The sequence below is a fragment of the Salmo salar genome, chromosome 11, assembly GCF_965601325.2.
Source record: "Salmo salar chromosome 11, fSalSal1, whole genome shotgun sequence".
NCBI classification, from domain to species: domain Eukaryota; kingdom Metazoa; phylum Chordata; class Actinopteri; order Salmoniformes; family Salmonidae; genus Salmo; species Salmo salar.
Genome location: NC_138301.1, coordinates 14,453,918 through 14,478,237, shown reverse-complemented (window position 1 = coordinate 14,478,237; position 24,320 = coordinate 14,453,918). Strand labels below are relative to the sequence as shown.

Sequence of the window (24,320 nt, the reverse complement as noted above, 5' to 3'; positions counted from 1 at the left end):
CTAACCTAAAACAGGGAATTTTTACTGGGATTAAATGTCAGGAATTGTGAAAAACTGAGTTTAAATGTATTTGGCTAAGGTGTATATAAACGTCCGACTTCAACTGTATATGTTGGACACATATTCTGCATGCACACAGATACACAAACACGCTGACGTGTCTATGAATGCATGCTCACATGCGCACACACAAACACACAGACATGGACGCACGCACACACACAAACACACACGGAGACACACACAAACACACACGGAGACACACACACACACACACACACACACACACACACACACACACACACACACACACACACACACACACACACACACACACACACACACACACAGCTGAGAGTATTCTTGCGGGTGAGATTGGCCATGAGATAACTCAGCAGTAGTGAAGCCCTCTCTTGTTCCCTCGTGTGTTCTCCATTTATTTTCCTTTATATATTATTCAAGTTAAAATAATTAATTCAGGATATCAAATCAAGATGTTGGAAATCAATCCAAACCCTCTTTCAATCTGGCTTTCGTTACAGCAGTATGACTGAGGCTGGTTAAGCTCTCCTATATTTCCCATACTCATACTGAAGCACTTACGTGGCATCCAGTTGGCTGCTGAGGCAACTCTTTAGTTCTTATAGGCATGTTGAAGCACTTACTCTGCATCCGATTGGGCGGTTACTTTTTTTTTGTTTAACACTGAGAATCACATGGCCAAAATCTGATTGGATGGTTAAACAATTCCTCTGTTCATTTTTGGTTATTGTTGGGTGAGCTGAGCTGTATTGACCCCTCGCCTCATTGGTCCTAAAGGTCTCCCTAGTTGTTAAACATTTTCCCCCTGTAGGTAGCTGAACAAGGTGGTTTTCCTTCGTTTAAATAACAGTTAGAGTGACATGAAGGTGACTAGTCTAAAAAGTTGATTAAAGTAGTGTCGGGGAGATGTGGCGCTGACGTTGTTTAATGTTCCAACAGGATTCCAACAGACATAGGCTGATTTACTTCAGTTTCTCCAGCGCAGGATAAAAACAGGACATCTCCTGTTGGACTGTCTAGTGTCTGTCTTCTTAGTGATCTTTTCACGCAACATGATCCTTCAGCGACAATTCTACATTTAGAACAGCACACAAACGTTGTGCACAAATAGTGCTGTGAAGTGTATCGTATATAATGGTATTCTAACAAAAATGGAAATGAATCCCATTTTCCATTACAATCCTCAGCCTTTCTCCAAGTAAAGAGAAGACCTGGTTTAGCAAAGGTTAAATGCGAACAGACAATGTTAGGGGAACGATGCTCTCCAGGCCTGTATATCACTGCATCCTTCATGTGCTTTACTGTCTGCAGAAGACACAGTGGCTACTGCTTTTATGGGAAATCCGCTCCAAATCCTGTATGTCTGCAATAATCAATATTCCTGTGAAATGACACCATGATGAACTTATCCTATTTTATTTTGATGGTTAGCTCATTTTAGAGCAAGACAACCCCTCTCACAGACAGACATGTTACAATTTTGTGGTCAAAATGTCAATCAAGGCGGGGGGGGGGGGGGTACTTGACTTAGAAGAAACTAGGCGGAGAGGGAAATTTATTGACGGAAAATGTATCTATATTCTCTACGAGACACTTTTAACCTGAAATCTCCATTGTGGTGATAATTGCAGGTTGTTAAAGTGACATGGAGCCGAGGCGGTCGCCTGGGTAAGGAATGTAGGGGCCAGACCAGACAATTACAGAGCTGTATTTCACGCTACTCTCATAGGGGGATGAGCAGAGACGGGGATAGGTCAGGACACACGCACACAAATACACACACACGTACACGGACATAACGTACACACACACACACACACACACACACACACACACACACACACACACACACACACACACACACACACACACACACACACACACACACACAACATAAACACAGAGAGGACGAGAGGTCAGGACATACATGCAGGGCAAATACATACGAGTACACAGCTGCCTACACAGCTGCCTACACAGCTGCCTAGCAACACAAGCAGTTGGCCTCTTACATTCTGCAACATATCTTTACAAAGCATAGGGTCATTTTCTTATTTTCATACTTTCAATAGGCATTTTAATGGAATCTATCCAGCACTCGTTCCTGGTTGAATACAGTAGTAGACCCACATACTGTATGTTCTGTATTGTTTTCTATCGAACTCCCTAATGCTTTTGCATCATAGTAATGTGCAATAATTGGACAACTGACAAAAAATCTTCACATTTCATATCACATTTGAAGAAATCCATGACTATACCCAGTGCTCTGTTAAAATGGTGGCTCACTTTAAACAATTCTGTTATTTTGCTGTCAAGTCTTCCGGGCGGCTTAGGTTGGGCGCATTAAAAAACAACAGTCAATATGTGTCAGAGAAATGAAAGTGAATAATTGCTGTAATTAATGACCTGTGGGTATTTAACATTGACCTTGTACTTCTGAGTCTAATACTAAGCAGGTCTATCGAATATTGGTGTGTTTCCTATTCTTAAAAATGACGATGGAATAGATTGCACTGGTTGGCTATGCTTACAGGATGTTGTCGGGGATATTTGAAGAGTACAGTACATGAAATGAAAAGACTGTCCAGTTCTGTGCTGCACTTCTCTCCACAAACGCACATCAACGCAGAGGACCTCACCTCACCTTGCTTTCCAGTCACGTCAGGGCCGGGCAGCAGCGAAAGGCTGCTCTGTGACATTGAGAGACCTGTCGAAAGTGTCTGGACTTATTTCATGTAAGATAGCCTGCGCCATTAGCACACTGTGACCTTTAGTACAATTTCTCTCCGTCGGATTCACACGCTCCCTTGTGTGTGTCTTTTTGTCTGAGGATGTGTGTGGGCGCGTGCGTGTGCGTGAGTGTTTGGGTGTGGACTTTTGAAGATGGACATTTCTCCCCCCCCCCCAGTCCTTTGCTAGAAGGACTGAGAGAAGAAGAATGGAGGAAGGGAAAGTAAGAATATCACCGCACCACATTGTTGTACACACGCATGCTTATACACACTCATACGTATAGCTGGAGCCAGACATTAGTGGGGTTTTTTATTTTTTTTATTTGCAGTAATTGAAAATTAATTCACCAGACGTCAGAAGGAATCGATAAAGAATTAATGAAAGGAAAGAGGGAGTCATTAAAAGCAATAAGGTTAGGATGAAGATGGCATCACTGGGCAGACAGACACTGGAGACACACTCCCAGTCACAGAGGATGGTGTCACTCCAAATGGGCCATAACGGTACAAATTACTGCAGCATAACGGCATCAAACACAAACTCCTTAGAGACACAGACTGATAGAGAAATATATGTGTTTTGGTGATCATAAGAAGCCAAAGAACATAATGGAGTTTTCAGTTTTAACAAATGATTTAACGTATTATTTTGCAAATATCCACTATTTGTGTAATGTGATGGTATTTCATTGAACCCACATTTACTGTTTGATGGAGGTAAAACTGTAGGCCATTTAGAAATTGCTAGATTGTTATTCTATACCATTCCGATCGCACTGTTTCAAACACTCAATATTTCAAAAAATGCATTATCTTCTATGTTCAGACTACGTACGAGTGTCTTAATAGGTTGAGAGCAGTTGAGAGCACACCTTAAACTGCCTCTCAGACATACCAGCCATCCCCCTGCCATAAAGCTGCCTTAGGAAACAATACAGCCTCTGTCATCCTGCCTGGGTTAATGGAAAATGGGATAGAGTGTCCATAATATTGTGGGATTAAATGATTATTGATTAGATAAAGGTTGAGATAATCATTAGCTTTCATCCATTTTCCTGACTCCCTGTGACCTTTCTGCCTCTTGCTTAGATCACATTGGATTTTTCCATATGGTGATTTCATCATCTCTCACACAAGTGCAGAGAGGGAGTGAGTGCAGAGAGGGAGTGAGTGCAGAGACGGCGTGAGTGCAGAGACGAGAGCCGAGGGTGTTTTCTCTCCATCTCCGGCCGCTGTAAATGATCACAATCACACGCACAGCAACACAACATGTGAACGTGATTGTAATTGTAACAAAATAGTCAAAAGAGAAGAAGCACATTGTTAGAATATATCTATTTTTTTTTCAAAGATAGTCGATGAATTTCGATGGTATTGTTTCAATAGTATTGTATTCATGTAGCAGGTAACAGTGTCTATACACTAGGTAGATCAGATCAACAGCAGTGGAATAGTTCAGCCTGGAAACAGTGACATGGGAATACTCTCCTTCTAAAAGCTCTATTTATTGAATTGGGCTGAATATTCCTGGTAATCAAACTTTAACGAGCTCCAGATCCCACCACACATCTGGGCACAATCAAGACAGAAATCTACTGCTTTGCCTTTGTTCTATTCATTCACAAACCCATGCTGGAATTTAAACGTTTATTTAAAGTAAAACTGTGCTAACTACTGGGCGAAAAATACATCACGGTTTTCATGAGTAAATTACACACCCCCAAAAATGTCTCTGATGGTGCCAGAGAGCGTGAGGTGGACCAAGTCCCCCTCCCCCATTTTAACAATCAATTAAGCCGTGGAAACACTCGGAGCACAATGGGAACGTTTTTAGTGAGACGTGTCAAAGTGCCATTGAACATGCTTTAGGTGAGATGTTGTTGTGCCTTGATCTCTAATGTCACTGGCCTGATTTCCTGTTCTCTGACTGATTTAGTCTTTCATTCTCACTCCAGGGGAGTTCCTACCCATGATTCCTTCTGCCTAAACATTATCACTCACCATCACTGCTTGCACACGCTGGGAGGAAAGTTAACAATATCAAGCCTGTACTAGGTCTCTACTGATGTCGTGTGTGTGTGTGTGTGTGTGTGTGTGTGGTGTGTGTGTGTGTGTGTGTGTGTGTGTGTGTGTGTGTGTGTGTGTGTGTGTGTGTGTGTGTGTGTGTGTGTGTGTGTGCGTGCGCGCGCGCGCGTGCGTGCGCGTGTGTTGCGGAACTGATGGGTATCGCTGTGTGGTCGGATGGGCGTGGAAGACAATGAAAGCTTTATTGCATGTCGTAGATTATTATAAATGTGTTCGGCACCTTGTTTATTGCCTTTTATTGTAGATACCTCATGATGAGAGAATGAACCAGGGCAAGCTACAACACATACGGTTGACTGTAGAAAGTCACCACATACTACAACCCACAATCTTTCAGGAACTGCGATGACAACATTAGACAGGATATGCCAAATGCTCATTTATTGTCATTTGTAGATTCAACAAGAAAAATGCATTACAGTTATACTCTATTTCACATTTCAATTGCATATTTAATATTCATAATGTTACACTGTTGAGTATAAACCTGTGGAAGGCTATTCAAACCCTGGCTTGACAGACAAGTCTCTGCTCCTGCCTAGTAAAAACATAACTCCCTCAGACATTTCTTTATGATGATGAAAACCATATGGACGTCAGTTACACAGCTTAAATAAGCATTTGCACAACTAGCAGGCAGGTTCTGCACACACGGCTGACTAGAAAAATAATTAGTGTGGTCACTGAGGTTCCCGAATCATGGCAAAGTATGCAGACAAACCCCCCCACTGCTCCTGTTTTAACCCCCTTCAACCCCCTACATGTACGGATACGCTGGAGGGACACACAGCACATCGGATGGGTCAATTAGTCCATTTAAAAATCAAGAACAAGAATTACATTTAGGAAAATATTTGTTTATTATTCTCTCTAAAATCACTGATGGCCTGTCAATTAGAACCCATTGTACCTTTTCTGACTGGCTGAAAGTGATTATTATTCTGCTTGATCATAGACAACCTACTCTTACAAGATCATGAGTATGTTTTCTTTCCTGTGAACTTTATTAAACTCCTCCTTCTCTTGCCAATAAAACCCGTTTTGACCTGCCACAGGAACAATTTTTTTTCTCACTTTTTCCTGTCCTATTTTTTATTTATTTTTTTGCTGGCTTTTATTTAAATATTTTATTCAGTTGTCTTCATGCATGTGTAGTGCGAAGTGTCATTTAGATCTGAGGCCTGGTTTAAAGTGGCGCACGGTAGACTTTTAAGAGAGAAAAAGAGAGGGGCTGCTTCCAGAGCAGGTTAATACTGATGGGATCTGATAAGGTGGAGACGACAGAAACTGATAACTAATGTACTTCCTGTGTACTTCCTCCCTCACTGTCAGCCCCCCTCCCTCTGCCCCCCACCCAAAATAACTAACTGATGTGTGATGTGTGAGTTGCGGAGGGAAGGATGACATTGTTAGAGGACGAGAAGTGAGTGAGACTTCCACTTAGCACAGAGTGATGCAGTCACTCAGTTAGAGGGAGACAGAGAGCTGAGGAGACGTAGAATGGCCTGGCTGTTTGTGAGTGTGTGTGTGTGTGTGTGTGTGTGTGTGTGTGTGTGTGTGTGTGTGTGTGTGTGTGTGTGTGTGTGTGTGTGTGTGTGTGTGTGTGTGTGTGTGTGTGTGTGTGTGTGTGTGTGTGTGTGTGCATCTGCATGCGTGCGTGTGCCTGAATGTGTGTGTGTGTGTGTGTGTGTGTGTGTGTGTGTGTGTGTGTGTGTGTGTGTGTGTGTGTGGGTGTGTGTGTGTGTGGGTGTGTGTGTGTGTGGGTGTGTGTGTGGGGACATACCCTGGCTCTTTGATGCACGGCCCGGTCGTTAACCGTCTGTGTCTGCTACCGGGACACAGCGAGAGGCAGTGACCTCCCGTGACCCTCGGCCCTGCAGAAAGGGAGAGAGAAAGAAATCTGAGCATTGTGATGATGCTTGAGCTAATACCCTGAGTGGAACAGGCACCGTTGTCCTCGGTCCTCCATCTGGGCCTTGTGTTAGCTTACATCAGAGCTGTGAAAACATCCACAGAAACATGGTTTAACTCCTTTTTTTGGCAGTTGTCAAATATAACAATTAAAACGGCAACATATTCTATAATGATATACATTGTGGAATAACGCCATGAAACGGTAGCTCGACTTTTTTTGTTTTGTTCAAACAGACAGGAAAGTTTTCCAACAAAAAATGTAGGGAAACGTTTTGGGCCTGAGCAGAGCATTTTCACCAGCATATGATCATGGCTGTTTGGATCTCATCTACTTTCAAATGGTGACAAAAAGGTCATAATGGTGAGATAATGATATGATTATAGCGTCCACTTAATGTTGGTAACCATGGTACCGGGTAAGAGAGGTTTGTGATCCAATGGAGCGGGGGCTAAGATTGGCACCATGAAAGCAGTTCAGTGTTTTTACACACCGCCGGAACGCCCTCAACTCAACTCAGCATAGTAATTACACATTAGGCTACTAGAACCCATCCAGAGGGTGGTTAAAAGTGTACTGTTTAATGGATATAGAATATGGATGAGGGAGATCATAGTTTCAGATGAGTAGGAGACACTGAGCTCTACATAATGATGCCCTTTAAGAACTGAACATTGGAGGGGTATTATGGGCCATCATATGGATGCGACAGACTGTCACGCTGATAGACAAAACACGTCACATCCTAAATAAGGAGAAAAACTCTTGATAAAAAAACACTGGAGGAGTGGAAGACATTTTAAATGACAATTCAAATCATGTTATATGGAGGGCAGAATAAGACACATTTGGAAAGTGGAAATGCCGAAATCACCTGATAAATCCGGCCCCGCTAAGCTCGAAAATTACAACCCTTTTTCCCCCTCCTTTCCTTCTATTTGGTTCTGAGTAACGACTTCATCAGAATACAATACGCAAAGCAACTTCACTGCTAAGTGCTTTTTTTCTCCCCTGAAAACACTGTCGCCGACCCAAGCGGAGGCGAGCCGGTTTTATGTATCACATTCATTTGTACAGATCACACGGTTTCACTGACGTTTTACAAGACGCGTGGTTGGAAAAGGCTCTCCAAAACAATAGGACACGGCTCTGCTGTGACACTTCAGATGGCCTGAGGTTCTGCTAGAAGTCAGAGGGCCCTCCAATCAACACACTCTCTGACACACGCATACACCGCAGCAAACACAGCCACCTGAGGTTGAGTGTGTGTGTTGGATGCAGATGGGGTGGGCTGAGAAAGGTGAGAAGGAAGGTTGCACAGGTTTCATACTACATAATACACAAGAGGGGTTCCCAGTGTATTACAGAAAAAGGCAGCAGTTCACATCACCTAGAGAAAGGGAGGATGAGGGGGAAGAGAGGGTGAGAGAAAGGGAGGATGAGGGGAACAGAGGGTGAGCGAAAGGGAGGGTGAGGGAATGGAGGGTGACGGGAAGAGAGGGTGACAGAGAGGGAGGATGAGGGAAGAGAGGGTGAGAGAAAGGGAGGATGAGGGAAGAGAGGGCGAGAGAAAGGGAGGGCACTTCAGATTTATGTGGGGAGTAATGATGTGTATTTCCACGCTCTCTTGAGCACTACCAGCATCCCCCCCATACTCTCTCTCTCTCACACACACACACACACACACTCACTTGCACACGCAGACACACGCACACACTCACATTCTCTTACATACACATACATACATACACACACACACACCCCCCTTCTCTGCGTGGGGTCTTTGTTCTGGACCCCGGCCTGCTCAGTAATCCCCGGCATGCACCTTTGACCTACGACCCCTGTGCTTCCCCTTCAGAGATGGTGGGCATCAGAACTGCGCTCACATGCACCTGTCCACTGGCAGAATAATGATGATGATCCCAACATTGAAAGTGTGGATTTAGCTGTGAGTCGCTGGCTTGGGTCAGAGCATCTGTGGTCATCCGTAGACAGCTAAAGGAATAGCACTTCCCAAATCCCCATAGCCACAAAAGAGGAGATGGAGTGAGTCAGCTCTGAGACTGAAGCTGAGCACTTGATCCTCTCACTGGGAGATTGTATTTCAACAGGAAACCCTTCAGAAAACATCTAGAGCTACAGATGCTGAACGTCTGAGCGTTTCAGTAGATGCTGCTGCCGGTCAGTGACGACGCAACTCCGAAACGTCAATCCCATTTTCACGATAATCACAATAAAAACTGAAATGGAACAACGTTGCTTGAGGTGTGAGATAAACATTGAGAAAAGAACAAAAACCAAACATATCCTGGGGCTAAGATGGAAATCATTTAAAGATTTGACCTCCGCCATGATGCTTCCTTATGCTCTTACTGCTTTTGGTCAAATGGGCTAAAACAGATTCCTTTGGATGTGTAGGCCTGTGTGCAGCAACGGTAATTCAGACAGGCAGAAAGAATAAAGAGCCCAGTACACAGTGTCAGCTTGGATAGTGTCCCTCCTGTGCCGAGGGGGGGCTAATCAGTGGCTTGTAAAGGAGACCGCGGAAGCCTAGGGGCACACGTTTACCCCCACACACGCACAGCTGACACACACACAGCTGTCCCACACACGCACACACACACATACACACACACACACACACACACAACTGCGACAGTTTGTTTGAGTCTGCATAGGGTCACCATGATGCTATGTGATGGGAGGTTGATCCACAGGCAGATTCCTCGGCACAACGTTAACATTAACGTGTCCTACACGGACCGAGTCTTCCTTCAGATGGGTCTGCCTCCAGTCTTCAGGGGTTAGGAAGGATAGGATAGGAGGGGCTGAGGTTTTTCTGCTCCGCTCCCTCCCTCCTCCCTCCACTCCCCACTGTGGCTAAATGGGGGTTGGGTATACGTATGAAATCAAATGGCCCCGGTCATAGCGTTCCCCTCATAACGTTGGAGGATCTCGAGGATGTCACAGTGGGAGATGGGTTGTTCTCCCCCTCCTCCTCTCGGCCATTAAGTTCATCCATCTCACTGTCTATTTAGCGAGAAAGATCCTACTCAGGAGTGGTGGGGGAATAAAGGCGCAGAGAATGTCAGCGCAAGATAAACACCGGTGCGGTGAAGTGGCTCTCGCACGGCTGACGTGACGAGAGCGAAACTCGTGATTTGTATCCGCAGCCTTAAGTCTGAGAAAGCGTCTCACAATTGGACTGGCTCATTCCACAGGCAGGCGGCTTGTTCTGAGGCCAACATGAAAGGGATGTGTGTTGCTGCTTCATGCATGCTCTCTCTCTCTCTCTCACTTATTTTTTTCTGCTCTCCTTTTCTCTTTATGGCCCTCCTTCCTTCTCTCACTTCTCCCTCATTCTTCCTCACTTGATTTCCCTTTAATGATGTGTCTTTCCCTACCTCAGGGCCAGTAATTTCCTAAATCTTTGTTCTCTTTCTATCCCTCTCTCTCTCTTTTCTCTCTCTCTCCCGCCATCTCTCTGTTCTCTGTTCTCTCTCTGTTCTCTGTTCTCTCTCTCCCTCCCTCTCTCTGTTCTCTCTCTCTCTGTTCTCTCTCTGTTCTCTGTTCTCTCTCTCCCTCCCTCTCTCTGTTCTCTGTGCTTTCTCTCTCTTTGTGTCTCTAGCTCCTTTCTTGAGACATCTCAGCGTAGTCTGAGGCGGGGTTAAGGTCTAGATGACTGGAGTTTGTGTGTGAAATGAGGAGGGCGGGGCGATTGAGGGAGGCTGTATCAGCGAGACATCAGTCGTAATTAATAAAGCTGGGCCGCACTAATTAAAAAGCATGATTAATGCAACAGGGAGGATATATAGCACGACATGGCACATCATCGTCTTCTGAGTCACAGTTCCACGGGCTCTGAGGGGGAAACACATGGAAGTGGATCTGAGATGGAGGGAAAAGTGACTGCTATGAATAAATCACAAATGAAACCCCCACACACTCAAACACAATAGCCTGATCTGATTAAGCTATCTTCACCATTTGAACAATGGCTTGCATAAAAATGTCACTGCCTTGCTAGCACATAACGTTCTGAGAACCATATGTTCCTTAGAGATTGGTGAGAGCGTAGTTGTCCTGTGGTTATTTTGTAGACAACCTTTGCACAACTTTCTGGGAATGGTTCAGGATATTTGCTTGGCTTTGGAACATTTAGGGAACTTGAAAAAAAAAACGTTATTCTCTTGGTATTTCATTACTTTAATGGAATGTTTCCGACAAGTAAAAAAATTGTTACATTTTATGTAAATGTTGTTAATGTTCTAGGAACGTTCTCAAATAGTTCAGAGAACATTAAGAAAACAAGTTCTTCTGTGGGAATTTCAGTACTTCAGCATAACATTTCGTACAAGTTTCCTCAGTGCTTAATTTGTAAATAGGGAGGTGCCGGAACATAAAGTGAGCATGAGAGTACTGAGGTACCGGAACGGATGAGAAAAAAATATCACATTTATAATAAAGCATAGCATGCATATCATCACATTTGCGTAATGGCATAGAGCAGTATAGTAGAGGCACTTTTACATTTTAGTAGCCTTGGGTCCGGGAAAATGCCTTTCTACATAATTCTACATGACTGGAGAATTTGCCAGAATCATATTTAATAACGCACTTTTTTAAATTTATTTTTTACCGCACAGGCTACTTTGACACTGACAAACTGAGAATCTGAGATCAATAAAAACAAACTTGTCTTGAATCCATCAATAGCCTAGGCCTAGGTGTGTGGAGACACATATTGTAGGCTAAAGTATGAGGTGGAAATGAAAGTCCTAAAAATGGTTTCCAGTTTCACTGACTCCCCCAATGATGCGCAGCTCCCTGGCTGGTGACGGACGATGTGCTCGTTCCAAAAGCCTGTCTCTCTCTCTCTCTCTCTCTCTTCTGTAAAACAATACTTGGAAGTAGATCAACTATTTTGGTAGCCTACAGCGTAGCATGAGCCATTTGCTTTCCGGCTTGTGTTTTCCCTCGATTATATTTGAAATATTGAGAAAGACCTGTTTTGTATGCGTGCTGTTTTTTCACTGACAGATTTGTGCCAGGTGTAGGTTATTCCTTGTTATTGGACTACAAACCACAGCTAGCAATTTTTTTTAAAGAAGCTATTGATCCTCTGTGTCTAAATGATAGGCCTTCTCATGGTGTAGTTCTGCTATTCTGAATTATTTCACTTATTTCTGAACAGACAGCAGTAACTCTATAACTTTGGCAAATGTATTTAAATTCACCAGGGGTGCTACAGCTCCTCCAGAACCCTTCCTGCAGCTATGATTCTATAAGGAAATACATGATGAAGTGCAACGCTGGATAGATGACAGTTGCAGGTTCATGCCTATCAGAGCAGAGAGGGATTATGGAAAGTGAATCTCATTCTAGTTATGTGAGAGATACTGGCGCTCTTCTCACACAGCCACGGCCATGCGTTGGTCTCAAACATAGGTTACAGTGTTGCGCAAACCATAAACCCGGCCCAACCCAAATCAACTCTTAGAATATTAGGCCCAGGCTGAAAATATAATTTTTCACATTGTTTTTTTTGTGGGGGCAGGAGAAACCTCTTAAGGATCTGACCCTTTTTTTCAATTTTCACCTAAAATGACATACCCAAATCTAACTACCTGTAGCTCAGAACCTGAAGCAAGGATATACATTTTTTTTAATACAATTTGAAAGGAAACACTTTGAACTTTGTGGAAATGTGAAATTAATATAGGAGAATATAACACATTAGATCTGGTAAAAGATAATACAAAGAAAAAAAAACATTTTATTTTTGTACCATCATCTTTGAAATGCAAGAGAAAGGCCAAACTGTATTTTTCCAGCCCAGGCACAATTTAGATTTTGGCCACTGGATGGCAGCAGTGTATGTGCAAAGTTTTAGACTGATCCAATGAACCATTGCATATCTGTTCAAAATGTTGTATCAAGACTGCCAAAATGTGCCTAATTGGTTTATTAATACATTTTCAAGTTCCTAATTGTGCACTCTCCTCGACCAATAGCATGGTATTATTTCACTGTAATAGCTACTGTAAATTTGACAGTGCAGTTAGATTAACATGATTTTAAGCTTTCTGCCCATATCAGACATGTCTATGTACTGTTTTTTTTTTTTTTACTTACAACCTCATGCTAATCACATTAGCTAACGTTAGCTCAACCGTCCCGCAGGGGGGGGGGGGCCGATCCTGTAGAGGTTAACAAAGAGGCAACTCGAATGAATATTGATCGCTTTTATTATAATTTTTACATTGCAAAAAGTTAGAGAAAAAATGTCATGCCACGAGAGGTACCGGATCCGGCAAAATAGGTTCCCGGAAAAAACTGTCCAAAGCGGAGAGGTGCCAGATCCTGTTCTGGCAGAATCCGGCTAAAATGAAGCACAGGGCTTTCTCATGGTTCTCTTTCAAGTCATTATCTCAAATTGTTCTAAGAACATTAAGAAAACTTTCCATAAAAACCACAAGAAAACTTTAGTAACATTCAGGGAACGTTCTACGAATGGAAAGCTATACAACCTTCTCTGTCTGTTGTAACAGATATTGCAGTTGCTCAAGCTGGATGCAGTCCCTACACATTGCATTGGAGATAAAACAATCAGTGTTTTGTGTGATGATGTAGGCTAATCTTTATAGTTGCTGCCATATCCTAGCCACTAGCCAGAATTCTTGAAAAAAGAATGTAACTCCCTACTTGAGTTTTGGGCCAAAAAACTATCTGCGTTTTAACTACTCAATGATCATGCAAGTACTACACAAGTACGCTACCTAGCTGTTACACCTCTATTTTGACTGTTTGTATGTGTCTTGCTTGTGTTTGATATGCTTTCCTAAATATACTGTTGCAACAGACAACAAAGTTTGTATGAACGTGTCCATCATGTTCTTATTTTTGTTTATTTATTTAACCAGACAAGTCAGTTAAGAACCAATTCTTATATACAATGATGGCCTACCGGGTAACAGTGGGTTAACTGCCTTGTTCAGGGGCAGAACGACAGATTTTTACCGTCAGCACAGGGATTTGATCCAGCAACCTTTCGGTTACTGGCTGCTAGTCTACCTGCCCCCCTTCTACAGTAGGAGTCTGTTTAAAGCCAAACTGTAGTATGTCACTATTGGTGTAAGTCAATGGGTAACTAGCAGAGTCCACACACTACAGTGAGAGCAGAGCCTGTACTGTACTTTACTGTAGGATGACCCTCCTAATGACTTGACCACGTCTGGCTAGGCCTGTGATTCAGTTCCCTGCTGGTGACATCACTGCAGACTGGGCTTTAACTAGGTGATCTCATCTCTTCTTCATTTTTTACATTTTAACAGACACTCCTATCCAGAGTGACTTACAGGAGCAATTAGGGTTAAGTTCCTTGCTCAAGGGCACACTGACATATTTTTCACCTCGTCGGCTCAGGGATTCGAAACGGCAACCGTTCGATTACTGGTCCAACGCTCTTAACCGCTAGGCTACCTGCCGCTGTACTTCCTTAGCATGCAGCTCAACGCCTTGTTCCAGCAGTCTAACATCATTAACATGTATATGTTGTGTCTCTATTTGTTGCATTATCAGAGAAATGGATATAACAGCACATAACAAAGTACAAAACTAGGCTACCGTAGGGTTAGCGACAGGACATGATAATTCAGTGGTCAACCCTATTTAACTCTAAAATACAGAGACATGAGAAATGAGGTCACTTCCTAAATGCTGGAGAAGATCATCTGTTATTTTGCATCCTTACCTGCTCTAAGTGGGTTTACCGTAAGGTGTGCACATCAGGGGTGACTTACATTAAGAAAACAACACAAAAATGGCCAGCATTTCTCTTTTTTCATTTGTGCTTGGTTCCCTGTTTGTCTGGTTCTCATCGGGGTAAACATTTGTTCCAGTTGCAGAGCTGGAACATGAATCACAGACGAGAAGAGGAAACCACACTGACAGCTGCAGCTCATTACCGGCACTATTACTGATACAGGGGGCTGCTGGGGGAAATTCCTCCTGCCACAGAAAGCGTTCCTGTTTACCATACACCGCCTAGGATCAGGACCTACACAATCCCACCCAGACACACTGTACCAAAACACACAGGCACATGTACACACTGCACACATAGAAGCATGAATAGACACACTGCATGCACACATGCACTCACACACACGCACACACACTCTCTCTCCTCTTTCTATCTCTCCCCTTATCTTTATCCATCCATCCCTCCCTCCCCCTCCCTTCCTCCCTCTCTGTCTTCCTTTCTACCGTCTGCACTCCATACCTCTCCCTCTGTCTATTTCTCATTCCATCCCTCCCTACCTCTATCACTCTCTCGCTCTCTCTCTCTCTCTCCGTCTTTACTCACCATAAGGAAGGGTTGACTCACAGCAGTACTCCATGTCACATGGCTTATCCAAAACCCACAACTCAGTAAACTGTATGTAGTTTTACTTCTTATGTTTGATTTTCAAACAAGCATAGTTATTTAAACACATACTAACAAGCTGCAATATATTCATCCAGTGAAAATGAATTAGAAGTTAGCCTACACATTAAATTGATTAATGGGCTGGGGTCAATTCTATTCGAATTCAGTTAAATCTGGAATAAACTGAAATTTGACCAATTCCAAATCTTTGTCATTGAAACACGTTAAGGAAAAATGGAATTGGAATCCGATTGTCAGTTTACTTCCTGAATTGACTGAATTGGAATGAAATTGACCCAAACTCAAAAAACAATCCGTGAAAGTTATCAGCAAAACATTACGCTGAGAAAAGGCAATGCATTATCTGCTGTGTCATTCAACTCAATAGATGTGCTTGAATACAATTAGATCATACATAGAATAATACTGACACAACATCGTTGTATACTAGGCAACAATGCTCTCCACCTTATTTGAGAGGTACCTAGGTCTATTTCCTTTATTGCAGACCGGATCAACAACTGCACTGCTGAAACAACACCAGTGCCAGGTCTGGCTGTGACACAAGCCTACCTGATACAACGGGTTAATGTATTCATTTTCCACCATTCCCCTCAAAAACATAAATCAAGCACAGCAAAACACCACCTTGTATTCTGACTCGTCCAACCCTCTTTGACCTCTGCCAATTTTTATCTCATTTTGGTTTAACTTTGTAGATCAGACTTTAATTTTGAAACGGGTCTCTGGGACAGTGATGAATAGGGTACATCAAGGAGGGCTTAAATTACCCTCTCCCTGGTGGCTAGCGGCTGGGAGGGTTGGAGGGGGAGGCTTGGTGACCTAGTAACAGACAGAGAAAGAGGACTGGTCAGCACTTGCCCTCTCAACCCTGCAAGCTCGCACAGCACACCCAGCTATGGAAGAGGGAGGACACTGGGAGACAATAAAATACCTGCATCCACTACCTAGAACATTCCATCTCTGTGTTTTCAGAGTCAAAGTACAGGATATGTCTTGTTGAGATGAGTTTGACTTTTGAGTTGCTTTGGATGATAACTCTGCCCTAAATTGGAGTTGGCCTATTATGCTAATAGCCGCTATGTGAAAACGCAATCTTTGGAATAAATCGTGACAAAAATTATTTCATATTTTATTTCATATTTTACCTCTGAATATGGAAAATGGTTGCTGCCATTCACCTTATCAACTTCTAGAGAAAAAAAAGGTAGGTTCATGAGTTTGATAACGTTCACTTCACCTGAGGATTATGCATCCTGGATGCATTGGGAAGGGAGAGCTAGTACTTAATAAAGAAACACAAATCCATATAGGTATATTAATGATCTCAGAGATACCAATGGGCTTAAGTCCTCTTTCCACACATTAGAATTTCATTTGCCAGAAGCCTCTTGTTTCCTTTATAGCTACCAAATACTTCCCCTCTTCTTCTAGGAGACTATAGCCAATCCCTTCCTTGCGCATTTTATACAGTCTACTAGGAACAAGTGTGCGGTGAAACTGAATGGATCAGGTGAGCGCACTCTCCTCGCCAATGTCATCACCATAAAATTCCTGATGGTGCACGGGCTCAGAGCACTATTTACAAACCCCATTCTTATCCATTCATACTCCAGTTCTCCAGTTTTCCCAAATATCCCTTTTTAGGAGGAAGACAAGTATACACATGGCTACTGCAAGCCCATCCTCGACCCCAGGACAGAGAGCAGGTTTGGCAACTGTGTGATGCGCGCCTCCATGGGTCCCGCAGCGCTGCTATCTTATGACCTAGCCGACCCTGGTGCGTCGCAGCTGACTGCGTCGCCACCACGGGAGTCTATTGCAAATATTCCCGAGGGAGCTATTGTTCACAGTAGCGGCAATTATTAACCTTTATTCGTAAAAGATGTTATCTCAAACCGCAGGTTATAATGGCTTTATGTAAGCCTCTGGTGAGTTTGTGAAAGTGATGGTCCACCTCGCTCTGTGTGCATCAAAGCGGATGCTCCAAATACCGTTCCAGCTAATTACTTGCCACTTGCTCGGCTGCGTAAACTCGAGTGGTCCTACAACACGGTTGGTGCGGTGAAGGTAGTAAATAATATTTTTGGTAACGTTGTCCTGACCTTACAGGCAACATTGGTCAAATAAGTTAGTTTGGTCGATGAACATATCGTAGTCCTACTGAAATGCCCAATATCCAATGTGGGCTAGATATATTTACCAAATGTAGTGCAAAGTTTGGAATGAAAAATGAATTAACAATATGCTATTTGACCAATGTAGTTGCACTGTTTGCTATTTGGGATTTTAGGCTGGGTTCTGTATAAGCACTTTGTGACATCTGCTGATGTAAAAAGGACTTAACAAACACATTCATATGTTTTGCTTGATTGATTGATTGATAGATGGATTATTGAAAAAAAAAAAAGTGCATAAACACATGAAAATGTAAGATAATTTCAGTGTTTTTTAAACCAAAATAATCAGCGAGCTCATTTGATAATGGTACAACCCAGGTATGTAAAGGTATGGATGGATGGAAACGCAGAAAGTGATGCAAAAAGTGGAAACACACTGTGCCACCCCAACAAATAGAGTAGATACAGCACCGTAGAGATACAGTACCGTGGAGATACAGCACAGTAAATTAGACGGGCTCAGAAGTCACTTTGAATGAATGATATTTGGGGCATAGTCTATTCCAAAGCACCACGGAAGTCTTAATCCAGCAAATTAAAATCGAGTTGACTGAAACGAAAAAACAAGTTTGATTGTTATGGAATAAAATAGCAACACTTTTAGGCAACACTTTAACAGTAAAAATTACAATAGTACCAGATTTAACCAATGAAAAATGTGACTTTACCAAATAAAAATGACTAGGCCTAAAGGATTTATAGTCATCAACAAAACTTGGCATTAGAGGCAACATGCGATAGGCTACACTTCCCTAAATCATATGAAAAGTCCAGGTGGGGTTCTGATTGTTCTCTAACACTAATTTGATCCTGCAATTTTTGATAAGGCCCTGTCTTATTCTCCCTAAAGGAAAAGGGAGGTCTAACGATAGTTATAAAGATCCAAACTAGGTGTTGGAGTAACGGAGGCGTTATGGGGGAAGTTGCTCCAGGCTCTGAGTGACAAAATGGAGTTGAAAGTTCTCAAATAAATATCACAAATATATACCAAGAAAAGTATCACACTTTTAACTTAGCATATGACGCATTTGGACATTGCCAAACTTTAATTAAACAAATTGCAAATGAAACAGACAGTTTTGTTTGCTTGTTTTTTGTCTATAAAGTATGTTACAAGGTAAGGTCTGCAAAAAACTTGCTGTCTGTGACATGCGTGGGCGATAAAAAAAAAAACATTTTAGCTGTCCGATTTTTTTCTTCTGTAACCTATTATGAACAAGAATGAGCATAAAACCATCTTCATTTGAATCCTACATGGCCTAAAAGTTATCAAAAGTTGACTTAATGAACAGACCCATTATTGTTGTGCATGTGCATACAAATACACTTTACCTTGATAATTGCACAGTAGAAAACAGTATCTGAACGGAAATAGAAATACATTTTCCTCTACAATAACCATGGTCACTCGAATCATTGTCACAGTTACAAACACAGGTGCTGATTAAGTTACATGTCAACGAGCAAAAAAGGTCGAGACGCTTAAATATGTGCCCTTTCCCCCTCTCACTCTTTCCGTTTCTGACTTCTGTCCCACATACACAAACACACACACACACACACACACACACATACAGAGAGAGACACACACACACGTACCAAAGGGTAATTTACTGTAAGATACTTGTCGAGAGAATGAGTGCACTTATTGCAATAATAATGATAAGGAGTAGGCCTAGGTTAGAAACATAACCCAAAGTCCCACAGAAGACTACCAAGCAAAGCTCGCAGGCTTAGTTTTAAAATAAAGGGTAATTAAAAAATATATGTTCATGTTTTTTATTTGATGAATCTACATCGTTATTATTATTATTAATAATAGTAATAATAAAAAACATTTAAAAAACTGTTGTAGTTTACAAACTCCTAACAACAGAACAAACATCAGTAACAACAATCACTTTTTGGCCTATTTCTTCAATACTTCTGGTCCACATGAAGATTTATAAAGTTACGTTTAAATAATCATTAAATGTCATTAGAATTCCAACTTTTCAAGGAATCCATATCTGATCGTAAATTGAAGAGAAGAGTTGTAGATAGCCTCATCCCTGCAAAGCTAAATATAGGCCTAAATGTGCCACACTGCTAAACATGGAAACTAACTCTAACGTTATGACCACACGCTTCAACTTTTGTTTGAGCGGAAAAATTATTGTGTAATGGCCTGCATGTTTGGCCTAACCTGGAAACAGAATGGCCTGAATCATATACCTGCCAACAGAATGAGGGATATGTATACAAGAAATGAGCAGAAATATGTTCATGCTAAATCCTATTATTTTTCGTGACGATAATCTTGAAGTTGAAATGTTGTACTGGTCACTCACTCGTAGAAACTCGCAGCCACACACACACACACACACACACACACACACACACACACACACACACACACACACACACACACACACACACACACACACACACACACACACACACACACACACACACACGGCATCATTGACATCTTTACATTTTACTTCACGATCCCTAAAAAACATTTAAATTTGTCTCATGTATCGTAGCCTTTGCTTATGCCATTGGCAAACTCTTTTCAAGAGGGAGCGAATGATTAAGAGTATATTAGAAATGTAGCCTAATACTGAACTGAAAGTAAAGTTACGCCAAGAGAACGGTCAAGTTATCGAATTGCTATGCATTATGTACTACTGTAAAATTGTATGCAACCACCTGCATTTCGTCTAATTATCACCCTAAGTTAAGAAGAAAGAAAGAAAGAAAAAGCTCACATTCTTCAACATTGTCTTGGAAACATGTTGAATAATTCTCAGTAGAATATTTCATAATAGGCCTATTGAATTCTGTACAGTTGTACAGACAATCCTTTCCAGTTGTCTTCCACAACTCATTTAGTCCTCTGCACCATTATGAGATATCAGTCAGCATATCTCAAGTAAAGCGTTTTATTGCACTTCGCCTTTTTGTGCGTTCCCAAAAAGCACTTTTACGCGCCTTTACGCACAAACCAAATACAACTTTGGATACTATGTTTTTAGTCCATCTGAGACATAATGTGTATATGGTTTCCATAGTTTGCATTAAAAAAAAACATAGTGATTCTTTCAGGTAACAGTGGCTTTCCAGAGTTGACAGTAGGCTTCAGACGACTAGAGGCAGAGAGGCGCACCGCTTTACATAGCCCACTGTCTCAATGCAATGCTAGTGAAAAGCTACCGATTGCATCAAATCTGCCTTGATTCCCTTTTGATTTCTTGTATTAGGAAATGAGAATGTCGACCATTAGACCACTGAAAATCTCCAGCTTGTTGACCAAAGCGAATGTGTCAGAAATGTAGAGGCGCTATGCGGAGGCTGCTGTGTCTACTGAGAGGGGTATTGTCGTTACGAGTGTGCAGAGCGTGTGACACTGATGGATGCGCCAATGGTTAGACGGACAGATGCTTGGGCGGATCTAACGGCATGCAGTGGTGTAGCGGAATACGCAGCGAGATTAGGCTAAAACATCCAGAATCAGCGAAAGCCTGCTCTTTCTCATCCCTCAACAAGCCTGGCGAACGGAGAGGAGATCGTGTTCCTATCGAGCGACTCCTTTGCCACTAACAAGGGATTGATCCCCTCTGCGGTCAGATATGTCTGACTATTGACTAGCGTGAGACTGGGAAAACCACGACACGGCAAAGACACGGCAAAGACACGGACACACACATCTGGCAGAAGAAAACATCCTTTGACAACTTACCGTGTTCTGGTTAGCGAGAAAATCATTTGCATCCACAGTCATAACCTTTCCAGCAGACAGCGGACCAATTGTATTCTATCTTGAAGATGATCTGAAAAAGAGGGATAATTTTTCCACTTTCCCGCTAAATAATACAGAAAATTCTCTGTAAGTTTTTTCTTTACTGTGGGGGAAACATTTGAAAGAAAAAGCTGATAGTGTCTGTGATGGTCCCAGATCTGGAGGATGGGGATGTGTGCATAATTTTGATCTCACCGTAAAAAAGAAAACTAACCTACTATTCTTTCCATTCTGTATCAACAAAAACAAGGAGAGCGCATGATTCGGATTTTGTGCCTGACTCACTTGAGCAGAAGAAGGCATCTTGCAGTAAGGAAGACTCGACTGATTCGCTGTTGCTGTTTTAAATAGCTACTATCAGCCACACAAAGAAGAGGAAAAAGTGCTATTAGCAGCCAAGAAAGTGTTTGGCAATAGCTGCTGATCCATGCTCTCAGAGCAGCTGAGGCACAGCACGAGTCCATCCCCTCCTGATGTACATTATTACAACAAGGGATACCCAATCAAGCACGTATCTCATCGATTCGAACTGCTCTCAGTGGATTTTGAACGCGCTTGGACAAAATAACGGAGCGAGCCAGCGTGTGGGCGACAAGTCCGTCCATCTCTTCTTTCAACCTTTGCATTTACCTCTCTATCTTAAAAACAATATACATTTGTTGATGTTTTAAGGGGACTTGGAAAGACTGGGATTTTCATACGATGGCTACAGCGACGCTGAGATGCTGCCTTGCTGGTTTTTAAATTGCGTGTGATTACTGGAATCGAAATCCTCATGGATAACGCAGTTAATCAACCGATTGAGTAAGTATGCCATTCCTTTAACATCTAGTAAACATTAAGATAGTCCAATAGCCTAGGGAAGAATACAATGTTTTGTTTCCATGTGTAGCCAAAGAGTGGAACGGTGCTCTCCTCCTGACAGTTATGCTATTGTATCAGCATTTAATCTCCAGCATGCATGGATGACTTTTGAAAATGCTCATGAATGATTTCTTTCAAATTGCAAAGCTTATTTTTTTTTAATGCTGTATAGACTGTATAGTTCGTATCAGACACTGTTATGGGGCCGCGGGAGGGACAGCAGACATGTGATGCTTATATGACAAGAGCTAGCTAGCCATTGGATGTGCACGGCACAAATGTGACAGTGCTTGATGTTTGCCCCTGTTTGCAGACTTTGAGTGACGCGTTCATTTCGTTTTCCTTTAAGCTTGCCTGTTGCAGCCTCCAACGCGGAGTGAGAATCACATTGAGGCTGAAGATTTTTTTTTTCTTCCCCACCACTGTACTCTCCGTCTCCACACTGTGATATCCAAGTCGAACAGGAGAGAGAAGGGAAAAAAAACGCTTGTTCTTCTTCATCTTCAGATCTACCCGTTCTTCAATGTCTGCATTTTTTGTTTGAAAACTGCCGATCTATGTCAGCCTTCTGAAAGCGTCCCGGGTACCGTGTAAGGAAGCGCCCCTACCAAAGAAGAGCGGACCAGCTAGGGATCTCTGGGGCTAGAGAAGAACTCTTCAGAACCCCGAAATAAGCATGCCGCGGAGGAAACAGCAAGCGCCCCGACGTGCGGCAGGTACGATTCTATGATTTGCATGTGATCACCTCTGTTTGTACTGCTACTGCTGAGCTATTTCCATTGCTTTCACTAGTCCTACGGTGTATAGTACTGAATCATGTGCGTGTAGCTACATTGTAGCATAGCCTACAGTGGGAGGAAATGGCAAATACCCATTCACTCAAAGAGGGATGGTTAGGCTACTAACTAGAAGTTTTTTTTGTTGTACTTTCCCTTTGAAGGGGATGTGCTTTTTTTTTTTTTACAACCACGTTTGATACTAGCCACCTACTATTTTAATAGTAATCTGCATTATCAGCATACATACATAGGCCATTAGGCTACATAGCCTAGTTATTGGCAACATTGTTTAAATGTTCTAAGTTAATCATTTTTTTCGAACTTCTGGGGCAACACTGATTCCATTCCATGAACGATCTGCTAACAACAGTTCTCGAAAGATATGGAAGGTTTCCAGGCAGTAGCTCCATCCGACTAGTCAAAGACAACTTCAGCTTTGATTGGTCTCTCTCCATTTTACCCTATTTTAGCCTACTCTCCCTTCCTCCCTCCGTAGGGTGTAGATATTGACTCCATGAATTAGAGATCTATGAAGAAGCGTAGGGAAAATGGGGCTCTTGTCAGCTGACTGTCATGATTTCCTTTGATGCTCGTTTGGGGCTTTGTGCTAAAACATTTGATCACAAAATGTCAACTTTCGCCTAGTTTCCCTTTGCTGATTTCTCCTTTCTGGGAAATACTTAAAGAATATTTCGCAGCCGACCCTAGGGGAGACGTGGACTGGAAGAGGCTTTAATGGACAATTGCCATCTTTGATTTGATGGCTGATTGATTGCCCGTCATCTGGCTTGTCTTTGATCTATTCTTTCCCGACAAACACAAATAAATCACTTCCCATAGCAACGTTCACGTGACGTCATGTCTGGTCTGACAATTAGCGATTTAAAACATCTTTAATTGCTTGTTTTGTACTTTTTTTCACGTTGTTAGAGCCAAAGGCCACATTTTGTTCTCTCTCTCTTAAAAAGTAGAGAATATAGAACAATCCACGTGACTCTTCAAAAGATGCTTTAATTAAATCTTACTTAGGTCATAGAACACCTCACATATTCTGCTCTATATACATAATTAGGCTATGCTACAACATGGTAGTTACTTAGCTACCATTCTGTTAAAAATACAAATATTATTTGAATCAGACTTCTGTTCTCATACTGTTGCTATATGGCTGGAACTTCTGGGTTTTACGTCCGCTTTTGGAAGTATTGTTTGAAGCAACAATGTGTTGAAGTATACAGGCTACCTGTTTTTAGAATCAATAAGGGTTATTCTTATTTGTGAGAGATTTGCTTCACTACCATCACAACATAGGCTACATTCGGCGCATGTGGCAAATAAAGTTTGATTTGATTTTGATTGGACATTTACCTATATGCTTTAAAGTGTCGTTAAGTTTTCTGAAACTTAGCCTAGATGTAAATTAATCTATACTACAACTTTTAACCTGTAACAAAACTAAAACAAGCACCAAGGTCAAATCCCCTTAA

General features: G+C 42.1%; 1 protein-coding gene and 1 long non-coding RNA gene across 2 annotated transcripts in view; one reads left to right on the top strand and one right to left on the bottom strand.

Moving 5' to 3' along the window:
• Nucleotides 1–3,081: 3,081 nt before the first annotated feature.
• LOC106562037 (uncharacterized) lies at nt 3,082–21,494 on the bottom strand. The gene is made up of 4 exons (XR_001318963.3): nt 21,405–21,494; nt 21,131–21,221; nt 6,646–6,736; nt 3,082–4,009 (listed from the first exon to the last, which is right to left on the bottom strand). It is a non-coding gene; the product is annotated as an uncharacterized LOC106562037 (long non-coding RNA).
• Nucleotides 20,535–24,320, top strand: part of LOC106562036 (teashirt homolog 3) — a 37,871-nt gene continuing 34,085 nt past the window's right edge. Inside the window, exons 1-2 of the mRNA XM_014126559.3 lie at nt 20,535–21,994; nt 22,404–22,770. Coding sequence (XP_013982034.1) covers nt 22,731–22,770 — 40 coding nt within the window. The 5' untranslated portion in view covers nt 20,535–21,994; nt 22,404–22,730. The remainder of the gene's footprint in view (nt 21,995–22,403; nt 22,771–24,320) is intronic.